The sequence below is a fragment of the Mastomys coucha genome, unplaced genomic scaffold, assembly GCF_008632895.1.
Source record: "Mastomys coucha isolate ucsf_1 unplaced genomic scaffold, UCSF_Mcou_1 pScaffold14, whole genome shotgun sequence".
NCBI classification, from domain to species: domain Eukaryota; kingdom Metazoa; phylum Chordata; class Mammalia; order Rodentia; family Muridae; genus Mastomys; species Mastomys coucha.
The window spans coordinates 111,833,043-111,851,193 of record NW_022196896.1 but is presented as its reverse complement, the minus strand read 5'-3'; the positions used below and the strand labels follow the sequence as shown (position 1 = coordinate 111,851,193).

Below are 18,151 nucleotides of genomic sequence, written 5' to 3'. Positions count from 1 at the left end.
TGAAGGCTCGCGGTTGGCTCCGGAGGACGGACGCGAGCTCTGATTGGCGAGGGCGGGGTCACGAGGGCAGCTCCGTCGCCTTTCCAGAGGCGATTACTGGGCAGGCTCAGTCTTTTGCCTCAGACGCTAGCTGTAGCTGGCAGGCGGTTGTACGTGCTCCGGAGCCTTCGCCACCCGCGACTGCGGTCCACTTCCTGCGGGTCCCGCTGAGCTCGCTCTTCTGGGAGCTGCTCTCCCTCCACGCGCGCCGCCGCCGCCCTCGTCCGCCATCATGGTGAAGCTCGCCAAGGTAAGAGGGCCTCTTGCGCGCGCGGACGCGGGCGACGAGGCCTGCTTTCGGAGGGACGCGCGCGCGCCCGCCCGCCCGCCTGTTCTGCGGGCGCGGAGGGGAGGAGGGCCTGCGCGCAATCCCGGGCGCGTTCGAGGGCGCCATGCTTGGGGGAAGTCTCGCGCGACTCGCGGGGAGGTCTCGCGGTGTTTGGCCTCTGACTTGTAGTTGGGGGTGGGGGCGATGAGGAGAAGAGCCGGCCGACTTTCGTTCTCGGAGGGCGTTGTTGACTGCGCCGGACGGGAGGGGTCGGTGTGAGGAGAAAGCGGAGCAGCGGAGAGGGGCGCAGGCCCCGGCGTGGGAAGAGAGCGGGCCAAGCTGGAGCGAATAGCGTTCCTGGGGCCCCGCCTCCCCGCGCACGTGCTCCGGTGCGCGGCCCGCCACGTGGTTTGCGGCGCTCCGCACGTGTCGCGCGGCCGGGGCAGTCGGTACCCCGGAAAGGGGGAGACAGCAGCCTGGGGATAGATCGGGGGTCGCCCAGCGATCCGCGGTCTCTGACCGTGACGGGTAGATCGACACGTGGCGGGGATCTTGAGTTAGCGCGTGGGGGCCCGCGTGGGACACCACGTGGTTGGCTGGAAGCGTGAGAAAGTCGGAAGTAGTTAGGTTTCAGAGAGTGCTGCTTTTCCTTTTTTGTTTTTTAGGATTTTTGAGACAGTTTGTCCGTGTAGCCCTGGCTGTCCTGGAACTCACTCTGTAGACCAGGCTGGTCTCAAACTCAAATCTGCCTGCCTCTGCCTCCCAAGTGCTGGGATTAAAGGTGTGCGCCGCCACCGCTTTTAAGAGGTACTTTCGAGATACTCCCCTTCCCCATTAAGTAATTTATAGGGTGATACCTTTTACTGGGATCAACCAGTGCAAGGTGCCAGAAAATGGAGGGCTACGACTCATAGACGTTAAAAACCTGGGGCCGTCTTCCCGGTGAAGAGTTGTGTCTGCTCAGTTGTCTGTGAGAAGGAAAGACTCAAATGATGCGCGGTTCTCAGAAAAATTTGCCAGGAGAATGTCCTGCTTCTCCAATAGGAAGTCTTTTTATCCTGGTGTTCTTGAAGAAAGAAGGTGGTGGTCGATGACAACGTGGCTTAAAATGCGGGTGTCATTTTTGTGTGCGGTTTTTTTAGGCCGGCAAAACCCACGGGGAGTCCAAGAAAATGGCTCCTCCCCCAAAGGAGGTGGAAGAAGATAGTGAAGATGAAGAAATGTCCGAAGATGAAGATGACAGCAGCGGAGAAGAGGAGGTAAGGAACTATTTGAATGCAGCAATAAAACAGGAGGAATTGAATGTCTGGAAGCATCACAAATACAGGATATGTAGTAAATGGTGGAGTGACAAGCTCTTTGTTGTTGTTGGTAGTAATTTTGAGTTTTTGAGTATAACAGTCGATCTGTCCAGACAGTTGCATATGCTGTATTGAGTAGAGTTCGCCCATAGATTTGTGGAGTGATTTTTGGAAGATGGCTTATTCTAGCCTATCTTTATTCAGTCCATGGTCACTTGGCTTTGTGAATTTGGGGCAGGACATTCTGAAGACACAAAGCTCAGATAGACTCACCTGAATTAAGGTATTAGCCACAGTGTTCAGCAAAATGACAGGAAGTTTAGTGAGAACCCCAGACTTTATTTAGTTGTGGTTGGAGTCAGGGTCTCAGCTTAGGTGACACCATGTGGGTTTTTTTTTTCTCCTACGTATTAAGGGACTAAGCTGGAGACTATTTAGATTCGAGCATAGTCTTTTAAATTATTGTTTTCTTTTTTTTTTTTTTTGGTTTTTCGAGGCAGGGTTTCTCTGTGTAGCCCGGGCTGTCCTGGAACTCACTCTGTAGACCAGGCTGCCCTCGAACTCAGAAATCCACCTGCCTCTGCCTCCCAAGTGCTGGGATCAAAGGCATGCGCCACCACCGCCCGGCAAATTATTGTTTTCTAAGCAAAGTTTATCATTCCCAGTACTCTGTCTTGAGTGTTTTGTTTTTGCAGTACTGGTATCTAACACTGACCTTCAGCTTGTATGAATTCTAATGCCAATCATGGTTCAAAATACATTGTGGATAGAGAGTTGCTAATTACCTATTTGCTAGATCTAACACTCTTATGGTTCATTTAAGACACCAACAGGAAGAATTTTGAATTTTAGGCAAGCAGGGAGTACATAGGGAAACCTTGTCTCAAAACAATTGTCATGGTCAATCAGATTTCTTAGAAAAGCTCAGATGCTGAGTCCAGTTTTTTAAGTGTTGGAAACCATGCATCCTTATTTCTGGGTTTAATGTTTATCTTTGTGTGCGTGCATGCATTAGCCATGCTTTATGCTCTCATACTAGAATGTGCTTGTATCCCATGGAACTGGAGTTACAGCCACAAGAGTAACAAGTGCTCTTAACTTCTGAGCCAGTTGGCTTTTAAAAAACATATCTAATGTCCGTCTTCTTGTGCTCAAAGTTAATGTTAGTATCTTAACATTGGATATAGAGGAATGCTTATGATTTGTTTGCTTTCAAGGTTGTCATCCCTCAGAAAAAAGGCAAAAAGGCTACCACAACTCCAGCAAAGAAGGTGGTGGTTTCACAAACAAAAAAGGCTGCAGTTCCCACACCAGCTAAGAAAGCAGCTGTAACCCCAGGCAAAAAGGCAGCAGCCACACCAGCTAAGAAAGCTGTTACACCAGCCAAAGTAGTTCCAACACCTGGTAAAAAGGGAGCTGCACAAGCAAAAGCGTTGGTACCAACACCCGGTAAAAAGGGAGCTGTCACTCCAGCCAAGGGGGCTAAGAACGGTAAGAATGCCAAGAAGGAAGACAGCGATGAGGATGAAGATGAAGAGGATGAAGATGATAGTGATGAGGACGAAGATGATGAGGAAGAGGATGAATTTGAGCCACTGGTAGTAAAAGGAGTGAAGCCTGCAAAAGCAGCTCCTGCTGCTCCAGCCTCAGAGGATGAGGATGAGGAAGATGATGACGATGAAGAAGATGATGATGAAGAGGAAGATGGTGAGTTAGAGCTTAGGATATTGAGAGTACAGCATGTACTTTTCCTCACTGTTTCAAGATTAGATTAGGAACATTTTGTGCTCTTCTTCCCGTAACTTGATAGGTTTTTGCTTGCTTTCTATGTTTTGTTTTCTAACATTTGTAGCATTTATGTTGTCTGGATTGGTAGCAAATGCATTTACCTACTGAGCCATCTTTCTTTCAGACTCTGAGGAAGAAGTTATGGAGATCACACCAGCCAAAGGAAAGAAAGCTCCTGCAAAAGTTGTTCCTGTGAAAGCCAAGAGTGTGGCTGAGGATGACGACGATGAGGAAGAGGATGACGATGAAGAAGATGATGATGACGATGATGAGGAAGAGGAAGAGGAGGAGGAGGAAGAAGAGGAGGAAGAAGAGGAAGAAGGTAACTAAATTAACTTTTAAAGTAATGCTTAATGGAAATGCTAAAGTGTCTGCTTACTCATGAATGACATTTTAAAACATCTAGAACCTGTTAAAGCAGCACCTGGAAAACGGAAGAAGGAGATGACCAAGCAAAAAGAAGCCCCTGAAGCCAAGAAACAGAAAGTAGAGGGTAAGCCTGCAAACAGGAATAGACATATCAGAGTAGCAGTAGCACAAGTGATGAATGACAAAGGGACTTAATACTGAAGCATGGGGTTGAAATACAATATGCTGATGTGCTTTATAGTTACTTTATAATGAAATTCATTTGTCGTGTGCTTAAGTGGACTGAAAGTTCATTTTCTGTGCAGGCTTAGAACCAACTACACCTTTCAAACTGTTCATTGGAAACCTTAATCCAAATAAGTCTGTTGCTGAATTAAAAGTTGCCATCAGTGACATTTTTGCTAAAAATGATCTTGCTGTTGGGGAAGTCAGAATTGGTACAAATAGGTAAGTTTTTCATTGAATGTTATGTGTATCAGCTAGTATTTTTACCTTCCAGTTGTGTTCTTTAATGCCCTTAAACATGGGGCTATGTTAACTAACTTCTTTAATAAAGATCAGTTGTCTTCTCTTATGCCCTTAAATACAGGAATAGTTAAGGAACTACAGTAATAAAGATTATATGCTAATGATCTAAATCATCAATTCATAGGGCCTGCAATTTGAAGTTCCCCTGTTTAACTTGGTGGTGTCAGATAGCAATTTTAAGAATTTGTTGATCTGTATAGTCCTAGTGAATGCTTTTAGCTAAAAGGATTCTCAGTACTTAGCAGGGTCCATACCAGCTCCTGCTGTTAGTTATAGTATACTGAATGAAGAAGGCAAGGTGAATTTGTTGTCATGTCTTGGTATATGGACTTGGTTTTATGAAAGATAAGGATGATCTAGTTTTGTTATAGCTGTAGATGCTGCCTGTGTACATGCCACATGGTACAAGTGTAGATCACCCTCTCATGCCTCTAATCTTGTTTTTTCTGTCTTCAAGGAAATATGGTTATGTAGACTTTGAGTCTGCTGAAGACCCAGAAAAGGCCTTGGAGCTCACTGGTTTAAAAGTGTTTGGCAATGAAATTAAACTAGAAAAACCAAAAGGAAGAGATAGTAAGAAAGGTATGTGAAAGGGTCTGGGTGACTGGATATTAACAGACTTAAGAGGAGATCTTGTGCCCCCTTCTCCCTTCATTTCATCCTCATTGTGAACCAATGAGATGTCATGGGGCGTGTGCTTGCTGAAAAGTTTAATTCCTGGGATATAATGTCACGGCCAGCAGGATGGATAGCTTAATGAATAAAGATGCTTGCCGCAAAAAGTTTGATCTCTAGAAGCCACATGAAGAGAGAAGAAACTGAGCGTGTTGTGCTGGTGGGCATCCAGCCAGCACTTAGGAGGCAGAGAGGGATCTGAGTTTGAGGCCAAACAAAAAAAACAAAGCGATTCTAGGATAGCCAGGGCTATCCACAGAGGAACACTCTCAAAAACAACAAAAAACTCCAACTTGTCTTCTGACCACATGTGCATCCTGGCATGCTTAAAGCTTACATCATATGTCTTAAATGATTCTGGTTTTTCAAGTCCGGGTTTCTCTATGTTGTCCTCACTGTCCTGGAACTCACTCTGTAGTCCAGGCTGGCTTCGGACTCAGAAATCCACCTCCCTCTGCCTCCCAAGTGCTGGGATTAAAGGCGTGCTCCACCACTGCCCTGGCTAGATAAGCACTCTTAAAGCTGCTACATATCCTCAGTCCCCTTCTGCTCATTTTACAAGGTTGCTGTGTACTCAATCTGTAGTCTAAGTATGTCATGCTTACTGGGTATAGGCTGGTGTTATTGATATAGAATGAGACATGAATGCTGAGGTATCTTACAGATGGGAACTAAGTCAAAATAGACTTGTTTCATATACAACTTAATACATACAGTCTAAGGGAATATAATAGACATGTAAACAAGTAGGAGATAAGATGTCCAGGAAGGCCAAGAGAGCCTCATCTGAAACTGGACAGAAGTTTGTGAGTCACTAGGTGACTGAGTACTTACAGTTGAACATGGGTCTTCTTCATGCAAGGGTTAATGACCATTGGACCACCTCTCTATCCCTTACACCATTATATTTGTAGCATAGATTCTTGTCCTTAAGAATTATTTGCTAGCCGGGCGGTGGTGGTGCACGCCTTTAATCCCAGCACTTGGGAGGCAGAGGCAGGCGGATTTCTAAGTTCGAGGCCAGCCTGGTCTACAGAGTGAGTTCCAGGACAGCCAGGGCTATACAGAGAAACCCTATCTCGAGAAGAAAAAAAAAAGAATTATTTGCTTTATTCTCTTGTGACTTGTAAATTGATGTACTTAACTCTTTTTTCAATATAGTTAGAGCTGCAAGAACACTTTTAGCCAAAAACCTCTCTTTCAACATCACTGAGGATGAATTAAAAGAAGTGTTTGAAGATGCCGTGGAGATCAGATTAGTCAGCCAGGATGGGAGAAGTAAAGGGTATGTTTTGTGTCTTTGAATGTTAACTTTTATTTTAAAAGTTTAGTGCCATCTTCCCTCTCCTCCCCTTAACAGTCTCAAGTCTATGATGCTTCAAACCTAACCGGAAAATTGAATATCTGGTTCTCTCTCTGGCCTCCACCTTCTAAGTTCTGAGATTAAAAATGCTCAACTGATGGGTTTTGTTTTGAAGCTGTGGTCAATTTTATAGGCTGGCCTCAATCCAAATCAGCATCTTTGGCCACCAGTACTACCCTTCCCTATTTTATGAGAGAATGTGATTCTAAGCAGTTCAGTCTATTATTGTGTTGGGTCTTTTTCTTCCATACATAATAGGCTAGTTTAAAGGATGATTCTAAAGATGAGCTAATATAGTAAAAGAGAGAAAACAGTAAAAGCTATTTAGTAGTCATAGCACCTGTTTCAGTCACTAAGTACACATGTGGCTAAGTCCTTCATAACTGATGCTTGAGTAAAACATTTAGTCAAACTGAATTGTGCTTATACTCTTTCAGGATTGCTTATATTGAATTTAAGTCTGAGGCTGATGCAGAGAAAAACTTGGAAGAAAAGCAGGGGGCAGAAATTGATGGACGATCTGTTTCACTCTACTATACTGGAGACAAAGGGCAAAGGCAAGAAAGAACTGGAAAGACTAGCACTTGGAGTGGTAAGTTAAAAGGGTTAATTGTATAGTGGGGACAGGAATCATTTGTATCTTTGTACTTTATGATTAGCTAGAATTAGTTCACCTTTTTTCATATAGCTGATGTTTAGTCTCATGAATAAAAGCTATTTGAAATCATTTCTTGGAGTGTAGTAGGCAAATACAGCTTTCTTGGGTATGTTTTTGGGTATATTTGAGAATAAATACTCTAGGACAACAAAGAACAGTCATATAGTTAGATTGAAAGTGAAAGGAACAAGAAAGGCATTACTGTATAATGGATGTGCACTGTGATGGTTCTAGGATGATGTATATGGTCCATGGTTGAAGTGCCATTGTTTCAGTTAACATGCCACCACCTTTGTGGAATAGGTTGTATGTGACCCACTTACTGAGTACTTTAATACTCTAACATGCTAATGTAATATCTTTGTACTTGCAGGTGAATCAAAGACTTTGGTTTTAAGTAACCTTTCCTACAGTGCAACAAAAGAAACACTTGAGGAAGTTTTTGAGAAAGCAACTTTTATCAAAGTGCCCCAGAACCCACAGGGCAAGCCTAAAGGGTAAAATAATTTTTATGTTAGATGTGGGCTGGACATACTCTGACACATAAGACTGTCCTGTTAGCTTTTGGAAAAAAAAAGTTTTAGCTACACAAAGGACAGTAAATATTTATAGCATTGGTAATTGCCAGCTGATGCCATGTGTTTCTAAGCTTTATTCTAAGAACTGACTTTCAATCCTCAGGTATGCATTTATAGAATTTGCTTCGTTTGAAGATGCTAAAGAGGCTTTAAATTCCTGTAATAGAATGGAAATTGAGGGCAGAACAATCAGGCTGGAGTTGCAAGGATCCAATTCGAGAAGTCGTAAGTCCTTTGACACGATGTGACATGGGTGACATTTTTATTTTATGTGCATGTGTGCTCACTTAGGGCTGGCTTTATGTTGTTGCTGAGTTAAATGACAACTGGATATGATGACTGATTACCTGAGAAATAATTGATGAAATCTCAAGAAAATTCCTCTAGATAGTCAAGTTCTGATCCAGCTATGTCAGCTCAAAGCAACAACTTTGATTGCCCTCTGAGTACACTTAGATATGTCTGCTCAAGTGTGGTCTTTTTTACCTTAATTTAGCTGCGTTAATTGCTTTTTCTGGTAAAAGAAGCCATTGTAAAGAAAAAAAGAGACATTGTAAGAGAGCAGTGTAAGAGAAGGCTCAGCAGTTGAGCACTGAAATCTGGGTTCAAATCCCAGCACCCACATGGGATCTCACTTGTCTGTAATTTTTTTTTTAAGACTTATTTATTGTTATATGTAAGTACCCTGTAGCTGTCTTCAAATGCACCAGAAGAGGGCTTCAGATCTCATTACGGATGGTTGTGAGCTACCGTGGTGCTGGGATTTGAACTCGGGACCTTCGGAAGAGCAGTTAGTGCTCTTTCCTGCTGAACCATCTCACCAGCCCTGTCTGTAACTCTTTTAAGATCTGATATCCTCATATAGATGTAATAAATGCAGACAAAACACTAGTCACATAAAAATGAGAATAATTTTTTTAGGAAAGGAATCTACTTCAGGTGAATGTGTCAGTATTCACTAAGGGTTCATAGTGAGACCTATAAAACAGGCATTTTTCTCTTCCAGAGCCATCCAAAACTCTGTTTGTCAAAGGTCTGTCTGAGGATACCACTGAAGAGACCTTAAAAGAATCATTTGAGGGCTCTGTTTGTGCAAGAATAGTCACTGATCGGGAAACCGGATCTTCTAAAGGGTAAGAAGGCTGCATGGTGTTGCTGCTTTTTAGTGAATTCTGCATGGAGATCTTGGGTCTGCAGTATCTTCTCATTGAGCTCCTTTCTGTCAACCAGTGACAGATTACGGATTCGCACGAGAAGGAGAGAGAGTTCACAGAGCTAGCACTTATCTTCTGTTTTTGCAGAGGTATATTTGGCTGTTGTGTGAGACATTCTGAGATACTGGGTCTTTTCTTGACCTAAAGAATACTTTCTGTGTGGTCACTATCCTTCATGCTTATTATTTTAAAATGTGCTCACTTAAATTAAAATGGGTGGGATTTTTTTTCTGTTTTAGGTTTGGTTTTGTAGACTTTAAAACTGAGGAAGATGCCAAAGCTGCCAAGGAGGCCATGGAAGATGGAGAAATCGATGGAAACAAAGTTACCTTGGACTGGGCCAAACCTAAGGGTGAAGGTCGAGGTGGAGGCAGAGGAGGTTTCGGAGGCAGAGGTGGTGGCAGAGGAGGAAGAGGCGGATTTGGTGGACGAGGCCGGGGAGGCTTTGGAGGTAAGGAAGGGAAAGGAACTGGAACTTGTGATTCCTAAACCTGTGTCCTAACTGCATTGAGTGGGGAGATCAATTCCTAATTCATGATTCCTAATCACCCTTTTATGATATTTTTTCCTTCCTATAGGCAGAGGAGGCTTCCGAGGCGGCAGAGGAGGAGGGGGAGACTTCAAGCCACAAGGAAAGAAGACGAAGTTTGAATAGTTCCTTCCATCCCATTCTTTCCCTCATTTTAAAGAAAGGACTCTGGGGTTTTTACTCTGTTACCTGTTCAATGACAGAGCCTTCTAAGGACATTCCAAGACAGTAAAGATCCTAAACTCTGTTGCCAGGCTTATACTTCCTACAGGTTACATTTGGATTGTTGCTTTGAGCTTGGCAAGACCAACTCTGCCCAGTGGGAATTTGAGTTGTGTTCCTACTGCTTTCAAGAATACCCAGCTACAAATGTGGAAATTGGTTGTAGGGCAGCTTCATCATGATTCTGATCTGGAAGATTTAATATTTCATTTGTACCTTAGATGGGTGTGCACTGGAAAAGTGATTGATGGGGCTGTATCAGTGCTGGAAATGCCATGCAAGAGCTTGTGTGGTATATAATTCTATTCCCAGCACAGTAAGAACAGTGCAATCTGAAATGACCTGGACAGCCATTGGGTTGAAAAATAAACACAGGCAGGTATGGTGGCACATACCTTTAACCCCAGCACTTGGGAGGGAGAGAAAAGTTAGGTCTGAGTTTTAGGCCAGCCTGGTATACACAGTGAGTTCCAGGACAGCCATGGCTGCTTGTTATAGAAACAAAACCTGTCTTTGGGGGGAGGGGGAGGAGAAAAAGAAAAAAAAGCTAACACAGACAACCAAATACAAAGTCTTGGCCACTTAGTACCAAATCTCAGCAGCATGGTGGGAGTGACATAATCTGAGTTCAATGCCAGTTGAGTCTGTAGAACTAAGTTAAAAGACAGTGAGGGATACATAGAAACTTGAAAAACCCAAAAACAAGCTGTCAAATTTTAGAGAAGCTTTGGGGAAGTTTGTAAGTGGCAGCAGGGAGGGAACAGTGGCCTTATTGACTTTGCTTAACAGGAAGTTTGTCATAGAGGTCCAGTATAATCAGGAATACATTGGCCCCTTGGCCTGTGTACTTAATATGAGTTTTTCAGTGATCAAGGATGTACTATCTTTTTTTTTTTTAAGTATAAGACATGGGTGCCTAGATAACCTTAATAGAAACTATTTACTGTAGGTGTTTTTCCATGTCTCACTCCCAACAAGAAAGGCTAGTCAGCTATTTGGTGTTACTCTTTTTCAATAAATCCAAAGACCCTCTGCAGGGTCTCGTGAACCTCTGGTGGCTGTCCAATGGCGTGGGCATTGGATTTGTGTAGCAGGGAGCAGTTTGGTGGGTTCTTTTGCTGAGGGGGAGCCCTTGATTCTATTAGCCTCCTAGTTAGAAAGGGGTTAATGGCTTGTAGCTGAAGACACTCAACTGCCTTTAGTCCCAGAAGGCAGACCAATTTGAGGCTAGACTAAAATTCTAGAATAGCCAGGGATACACAGAAGACCCCAAGACTACAGCAAAGAAAAGTTACTGCTCTGGTGCTAGTAGTAGTAATTTGTGAATTGAGATAGTTAACCTGTAGGGTCATCAGAAGATTTACAGTTGAATAGCTCCCCCTCTTCTAAACTGGAGGGACTTGGCAGACATTTTAGAAAAGCAGCACACTATCTTCTGGAAATGGTTGTTTCCTTTCCTCATTCTTCCAGCAGGTGGCAACATAAGGACATGAGAACTGAAGAAAGGGTAGAGGGAAGAAAGCAGTTCATCTTTTACCTAATAGATACTAAAACCAAGCTCATTCTGATGGTAGAATAGCCACAGCATTGTTTAAGAGGTCTTTAAAAAACAGCAAAGATGCCCAGACAGTGGTGGTGCACGCCTTTAATTCCAGCACTTGGGAGACAGAGACAACATGGATTTCTGAGTTCCAGAACAGCCAGGGATACACAGAAACTCTGTCTTTAAAAAACAGCAAAGCTTTTCTCATGTGAAAGATTAACCACTGACCATTTCTTACTTGCTTTGATTATCTACACTAGCTTATCTGTGGCTTATTTCTTAGAGATGCTAGTGGTTGTGGTTGCCTAACCTAGTTTTCATTTTACCTATATCAATCTGCCTGAACCCATTCAACTCTTAAAACAGGCAGATCCTAAGGGCATAGGTCTGACCCATACTGAGGTAAAAAGGAAGGGGAGAAGGCAAGTCCTTGAGGATTAGAATTTTCTTCCCCCTTTTTGTGTGTGGAGTTTTGGCCTGTAGATTTGGTGTGTACATGCCTGGTATGAAGAAGCAAGAAGAGGGGTCAGATTGTCATGAAACTAGAGTTATGATTTCAGGACACTGATTATTGGGAATTGGACTTGGATCTACTTATGGAAGAATAGCAAGTACTACTGCTAAGCCAGCTCTAGTCCTAAGACTAGCATCTAACAGGCTACTTTCATCCAGCTAATGGTAAAAACCTTTGCCATAGAATAAAAGGGCTCTCAAGGTCCTATTAGTAATAAACAAGAAAAAACCCTAGTTTTGGTTGCTATCCTCCACTAAGTGCCTACTAAGTGCTAAGTGTTAAGCAAGAGATAATGGACTGATTCCAGGGAATACCCAACTTTTAGACCACTTAACCTGTGGACCTTTTTATAGGATCCTTTTGAAGCACAGTCTCTTGGTTTCTTCTGGGCTTCATACTCCCTACAAGTTTTCAAGTGCTTCCTGCAATAGGCATGGGATTAGCAATTGCATGCATTTCAGTGGCTTTATCTGGGTTTCAGGGATCCTGGTCATCAGGTTCTCCCTGGAAAATCTTAAATACTAACCATCTTGGTTTTTGTTTTTGAGACATGGAATTCAATAGGTAGACTAGGCTGGCCTCAAGATGTCTGCCTCTGAGTGCTGGCATTAAAGGCCAATGTTACCATGTCCGACTCTATTATAGACGCATTGATATCAGGATGATAGACTGAGGCCTGTTTTAATCCTTTCAAACAATTCTGGGTTTGTTGGGGAGGGGTGTTTATTTTGTTGGGGAGTCTTACTGTGTATCCTTATTGTCTTTGAATTGATATCTTCAGCTCCAAGTGCTGAGATTGCAGGAATGCACAACTAATTCAGTACTTAGGTTATAACTGAATTCTCATCCATTATTTTTCAAATAATGTCTTTCAGTCTCATTCTTTCTCTACTAGACTCAGATAACCTGATACTGGCATTGAAGCTAGTTTTTTTCTAAAGTTTTTTTCTCTTTGAATGTTAATTTGGATACTTTCTATTTGCCTGGTTTCTAGTTCACCATTATTCTGCTAGGCCCTTTAGTGAAGCTTTCAGGTGTCTTTAGTATTTTAAAAAATGTATTTTATGTGTATGGGTGTATTGCTTATGTGTATTTTTAAAGATTTATTTTTATTTTATGTATGACTACACTGTAGCTGTCTTCAGACAGAAGGGGGAATGGGATCCCATTACAGATGGTTGTGAGCTACCATGTGGTTGCTGGGAATTGAACTCATGACCTCTGCAAGAGCAGTCAGTGCTCTTAACCACTGAGCCATCTCACCAGCCCTCTTCCAGTACTTATGAGCCACCATGTGGGTACTTTAAGTCAAACTTGTGTTTTCTGAATCTTAATAGCTGAGCCATCTATCTAGCCCTTCAACTGTCTTCTTTCTCTTCTAGGATTTTGATGGTTTCTAGTTTACCAACCTCCCAATTTATCATTTAAATTTTTTTCCTGCAAATTCCTAAACATCTACAGTAATTGAAGTCATTTGTAAATTTTTTATGTGCATTGGTATTTGGCCTACCTGTATGTGTGTGAGGGAGTCAGATCCACAATGTTACAAACAATTGTGAGCTGCCATGTGTGTGCTGGGAATTGGTCCTGGGTCCCCTGGAAGAGTAACCAGTGCCCTTAACTGCTGAATCACCTTTATTTGTAATTTTAACATGAGTTGTGATTGAGTACTTATTTGGATTATGGAGAGTTGTTTCTCTTTTATTGCATGTCTAAACTGGACATTAACCTATATTTAGAGTCCAGCCATATGATGGGACTTACATTTAATCTTGCTAATTCAAGTACATTTTGTTCTGGCATTCTGCTTTTAGTCTTATACGTAAGCTATAACCCTTCTAACATCTGCTTTTCTTCCCTTAAGTAGCATCTTGTATGTTAGTGATAAGTAGTTAGCAGAATGTAAGTTTCTGTTTTTCATAGAATATGATGAGATTTACTTAAAAGCCAGTTAGTCTTCATCCTAAGAATACCAGCTGAAGAATACCAGCTGTGTATTTTTTTGATCCATTATAATCACAAGTGGAAAGGAGTTTCAGTGCTTAAACACTGGCTGTTCTTGCAGAGGACCCCAGTTCAGTTCCCAGCATCCAGATGGTGCTTTACTGTAAATAGTCTCAGGCACCTAAGGTCCTTTTCTGCTTTCTTGGGTACTTTATGCACATGGTACAGGAGCATAAATGCTAGCAAGACACCCATATACATAAGTTAAAAATGAAGAGGAAAATTAAAATTTAGGAAAAGTTGGGAGCAATTTTTTATGTCAAATTTACTGTTCCTGTTCATAGTTTCCCCAAATTTCCAGACTCAGTACCCCTCTGCTGCCCAGAAATCAGGCTGTTCTTGGCATACCTCCCTGTACCGGGCTAAACACTGACTTAGAGTATGTGCCTCCGTTCTTTCTGCTAGTTACTTATATGGTACTTGGAATTAGTGCAGTTTTTCTTGGTTGTTTTTTGGTTTTTGGTTTTGTTTTTTTTTTTCTCCTTTAAATTCCTATCAGCTTTTTTTTCAGATAGGGTCTCTCTCACTATGTAGCTTTGGCTATCCTAAAACTCACTATGTAGACCAGCTGGCCTTTAACTCCCAGAGATTCACTCAACTTCTGCCTTCTGGGTACTGGGATCAAAGGCAGGTGGTCTAGAGCCAGACAGTGGATTTGCAGCTGGTATCTGTTAATACCAGGTATAAACTTGATCAGATTGATAAATGTCTAGGGTATTGTTGAGTTAGTTACTTTACATGTTGCTATGACATAATACCCAATCAAAATGATTTTTTTTGTGTGTGGTTTTGTTTTGTTTTGTTGTTTTTTTCCGAGACAGGGTTTCTCTGTATAGCCCTGGCGTCTTGGAACTCACTCTGTAGACCAGGCTGGCCTCGAACTCAGAAATCCGCCTGCCTCTGCTTCCCAAGTGCTGGGATTAAAGGTGTGTGCCGTCACCGCCTGGCCCAACTGAAGTGATTTAAAGAAAGAAGGGTTTATTTTGATATTTGACTGTGTTCCAGAACACAGTCCATCATGACAGGGACAAGTACATCAGGGTGCCAGGAGCTTGAAGCAGCTGGTGGTCACATTGCATCCATAGTTAGGAAAAAGAGTGATGGATGCTTGTATTCAGCTAGCTTTCTCCTTTCCATGCAGACCAGAACTCCAACCTAGGGACGGTTGTACATACTTGAGGTAGAGTGGAACTACCTCCACCTAATCAAGATAATCTCATAGGTGTAGCCAGGTGTTAACCTGATCTAGATAATCTACAGTTACGCCTAGAAGCATGTCTATTTCATTCTAGATCCAGTTCAGTTGACAATATGGGGCCACTTAACTCTAAGGTGTGTTTGTGAGAGCATTTCCAGAGAGGACTAGCTGAATTAGGAAGACCCACCTTAAATATGGGTGGTGTCATCCCTATAGGCCAGACTGAATAAAAAGACAAAGGAGAAAGCTGAGTGCATTGTCTCTCCTCTGCTCCCTAACCTGTCCCCACATGAGCCTTATTTCCTAGCTGCCATGAGAGACAATGTCGTTAACTTGGTGGCTTTCATTAATGGGGATAAAAACTCTTTAGAGATAAACAGGAAGTGCTGCACACACAGCCGTGGGTGATGATATGAGAGCTTGCCTTTTTTTTTTTTTTTTTTTTGAGACGGGGTTTCTCTGTGTAGCCCTGGCTGTCCTGGAACTCACTCTAGACCAGGCTGGCTTCGAACTCAGAGATCTGCCTGCCTCTGCCTCCCAAGTGCTGGGATTAAAGGCATGCAAATGAGAGCTTCCTTTTAAGCATGATGGCAAAATTGCATCTTGGTTGGTAGAGACAATGAAACTTCTCTTTGCAAGGAAAATTTTGACAAAATCACTTCCCAGGCACCCTTGGCTTTTGTAGATTGGGAAGATGACTACAAAGGAAGCATTTTGAGAGTGGAAAATCTTTAGGCACCAGAAAAACAAGGCAGACTGTTGACACAGCTCAGTTGGTAGAATGCTTTTCTAATAGCCACAAGGATTCCACTGCCAGCAAAGACAAAACGAACACAACTATGTGTGGTGGTGACCATTTGTAAACCCAACACTCATGATGGAGGCAGGAAGATCAGAAGCTCTCGAGGTAATGCTACCATGAAGTGTTCCACAGCAAAGCTAGTTCGTGCTAAGCACTGTAGCACATCACTGAGAACTACTAGTGTTTTCTGCTCTAACCAAAAACGCCATAGATTCATGCCTATGCTGTTCTCTTTCGTGTCTTTCAGTGTGAGGGGATTTAGTTTGCCTTGCCTGTCATCCAGCACCCCTGTCTTTTTGTTTGTAGCAGCATCACGATGTAGGCAAGGGTTCGCTTGAATTCTCACTCCACCTGCCCCTGCCTCCTAGGTACTGCAATTAAAGGAGTACTCCACTTGTATCTGAGTAATCCTAGCACTCTGGAGACAGAGGCAAATGGATCTCCCACTTGCTGGCCTCCCAAGTGCTGGGATTAAAGGAATGTGCCGCCACCACACCGCAATATGTATATCTTTAAATCTATTTCCAAGAGTGATATTTTCAGTTTTGCTTGCTTCATTCTAACAGCACTTGGGAGGCAGAGGCAGGCAGATTTCTGAGTTCAAGGCCAGCCTGGTCTACAGAGAGTGAGTTCCAGGACAGCCAGGGCTACACAGAGAAACCCTGTCTCAAAAAAAAAAAAAAAAAAAAAACCCGCGCAATTTCTTTCAAGGACTTTAATGGCCTTTTGGGACGTTAGTCTACCTAAATAACAGTCCTCTGCAGTGAACCGACTTTCTGCTGTGGAGAGGGGTAAAGTAAAGGAGGTTATCCCTAATGATCCTATAAGCCTAACAACCAACTGAAGACATTCTGAATAAATTCTGGTCCTGGGCTGGGGAGATGGCTTGGTAAAGTGCTGGTCATGCATGCACATGCCTGATGTAGACATCAGGCCCCCAGCACACAAATAAAAAAGCTACATGTAGTGATGGCTCATGCCAAAATCCTGGGCTTTGCTGGCTGGGCTAACCTTGCTGACTTAGTGAGCTCCAGGTTCAGTGAGAGACCTTGTCTCAAAAATAAGTTAGAGGATGATTGAGGAAGGACTTGATGCCATCTATGTCCTTCATAAGCACGTGTACCCCCATATACACATATGTATACACATACAAAAGAAATTCTGGCTCTAATGCTGGACTTGGTTGGGCAGGCAGTCCTATAATCTCAACTACTTACCAGGCTAAGACAAGAGAATCCCAATTTAGAGGCTTATCTGAGCTACAGAGAGTTGAAAGCCAGTCTGGGCAACTTAGTAAGCTCAAGAAAAAAATTTAAAAGGTTAGGGATATAGCTCACCAATGAAGTCCTAGGGTCAATCCCCAATACCTGTGTTTAGCGGAAGTCTCATGCCAGAACCAGGTAGAAGCCAGGATGCAAAACCCCCATGGTTTACTAGGGTCCCAGGACTCTAAAATGATTTGAACAGTTAATATGCTGAAACCATCTCCAGTGCCTTGTCATTTTTTTCTGAATATTTTTCAGCCAGGGGAGGGGGCAGTGAGAAAATATTTTTCTGCACATGAACTTCAACTCCTGCAAAATGCCACACCCCACGTAGAATTTAGATTTCCCAGCCTCCACAATCACACAAGCCAATAACTTGCAAAAAACATGATATAATATATACAGTCTATGTGCTGTGGTTATATTTTCATGGTAGAGTACTTGCCTAGCATGCTCGAGGCCCTACCTCACACACAGGATTCAGTGAGACAGAAAAGGGCTAGGAGGTCCTCTTACCTTGTTAAAGCCTTCAGGGAAAGAGCATGAGCATGCCCCTCACCACTCTTCTCTAACAGGGCTCCTCCTCTTAAGGGTTCCACCACTGCCTCTTACAGTACCAAGAACTGGGGAACCAAGCCTTTACCATGTGAGCTTTTGGGGGACATCCTAGATAACAAAGCCCAAACATAACTTGGTCCTCATTATCCACAGACCTCATATTTGCAAATTTATCTATTTGTTAAAATTTGTGACTCAAGGGATGGAGAGATGGCTCAGCGGTTAAGAGCACTGACTGCTCTTAACCTGAGTTCAATTCCCAGCACCCTAGTCCTGAGTTCAGTTCCCAGCACCAACCACATGGTGGTTCATGACCACATGTAATGGGATCCAATGCCCTCTTCTGTCTGAAGACAGCTACCGTGACTCATATGAATAAAATAAATGAATCTTCATAAAAAATTTTTGTGACTCAGTACTTGAGGGGCTGGAGAGATAGCACAGTAGGTAAGAGCACTTGCTGTTTTTTAGAGGACCTAGTTTCAGTTTCCAAGATCTACATGTTGGCTCACAACTGCCTGTTAACTCCAGTTCCAGGAATTCTTACATCCTTCTCTGGCCTCCATGGGTACCTGCACACACACAGTATGTGTATATATATGCCACTTATAGGTATATATATGCCATTTAAAGGTATACAGAGTGGCAAAATCTTTGGTTTATTGACAGTGATCTCTTACTGCTTCCTTTCTCATACTATAAATAGTTATGTACCTTTTTTTTTTTTTTTTTTTT

At 42.8% G+C, this 18,151-nt stretch overlaps 1 protein-coding gene and 3 non-coding genes across 4 annotated transcripts; all 4 read left to right on the top strand.

Annotated features, from left to right (window-relative positions):
• Positions 1-64: 64 nt before the first annotated feature.
• Positions 65-10,580, top strand: Ncl (nucleolin). The gene is made up of 14 exons (XM_031368264.1): positions 65-289; positions 1,450-1,566; positions 2,826-3,315; positions 3,521-3,718; positions 3,803-3,889; positions 4,071-4,212; positions 4,751-4,875; positions 6,130-6,253; positions 6,769-6,923; positions 7,363-7,486; positions 7,671-7,792; positions 8,574-8,700; positions 9,021-9,232; positions 9,360-10,580. The coding sequence occupies exons 1-14, from the start codon at positions 272-274 to the stop codon at positions 9,434-9,436; spliced, it is 2,118 nt and encodes a 705-aa protein (XP_031224124.1). The 5' UTR covers positions 65-271; the 3' UTR covers positions 9,437-10,580.
• LOC116089583 lies at positions 3,930-3,999 on the top strand. Its single transcript, XR_004118369.1, has one exon. It is a non-coding gene; the product is annotated as a small nucleolar RNA SNORD82 (small nucleolar RNA).
• On the top strand, positions 7,895-7,974 carry LOC116089587. Its single transcript, XR_004118372.1, has one exon. It is a non-coding gene; the product is annotated as a small nucleolar RNA SNORD20 (small nucleolar RNA).
• Positions 8,766-8,898, top strand: LOC116089577. The gene has a single exon (XR_004118364.1). It is a non-coding gene; the product is annotated as a small nucleolar RNA SNORA75 (small nucleolar RNA).
• Positions 10,581-18,151: the final 7,571 nt, after the last annotated feature.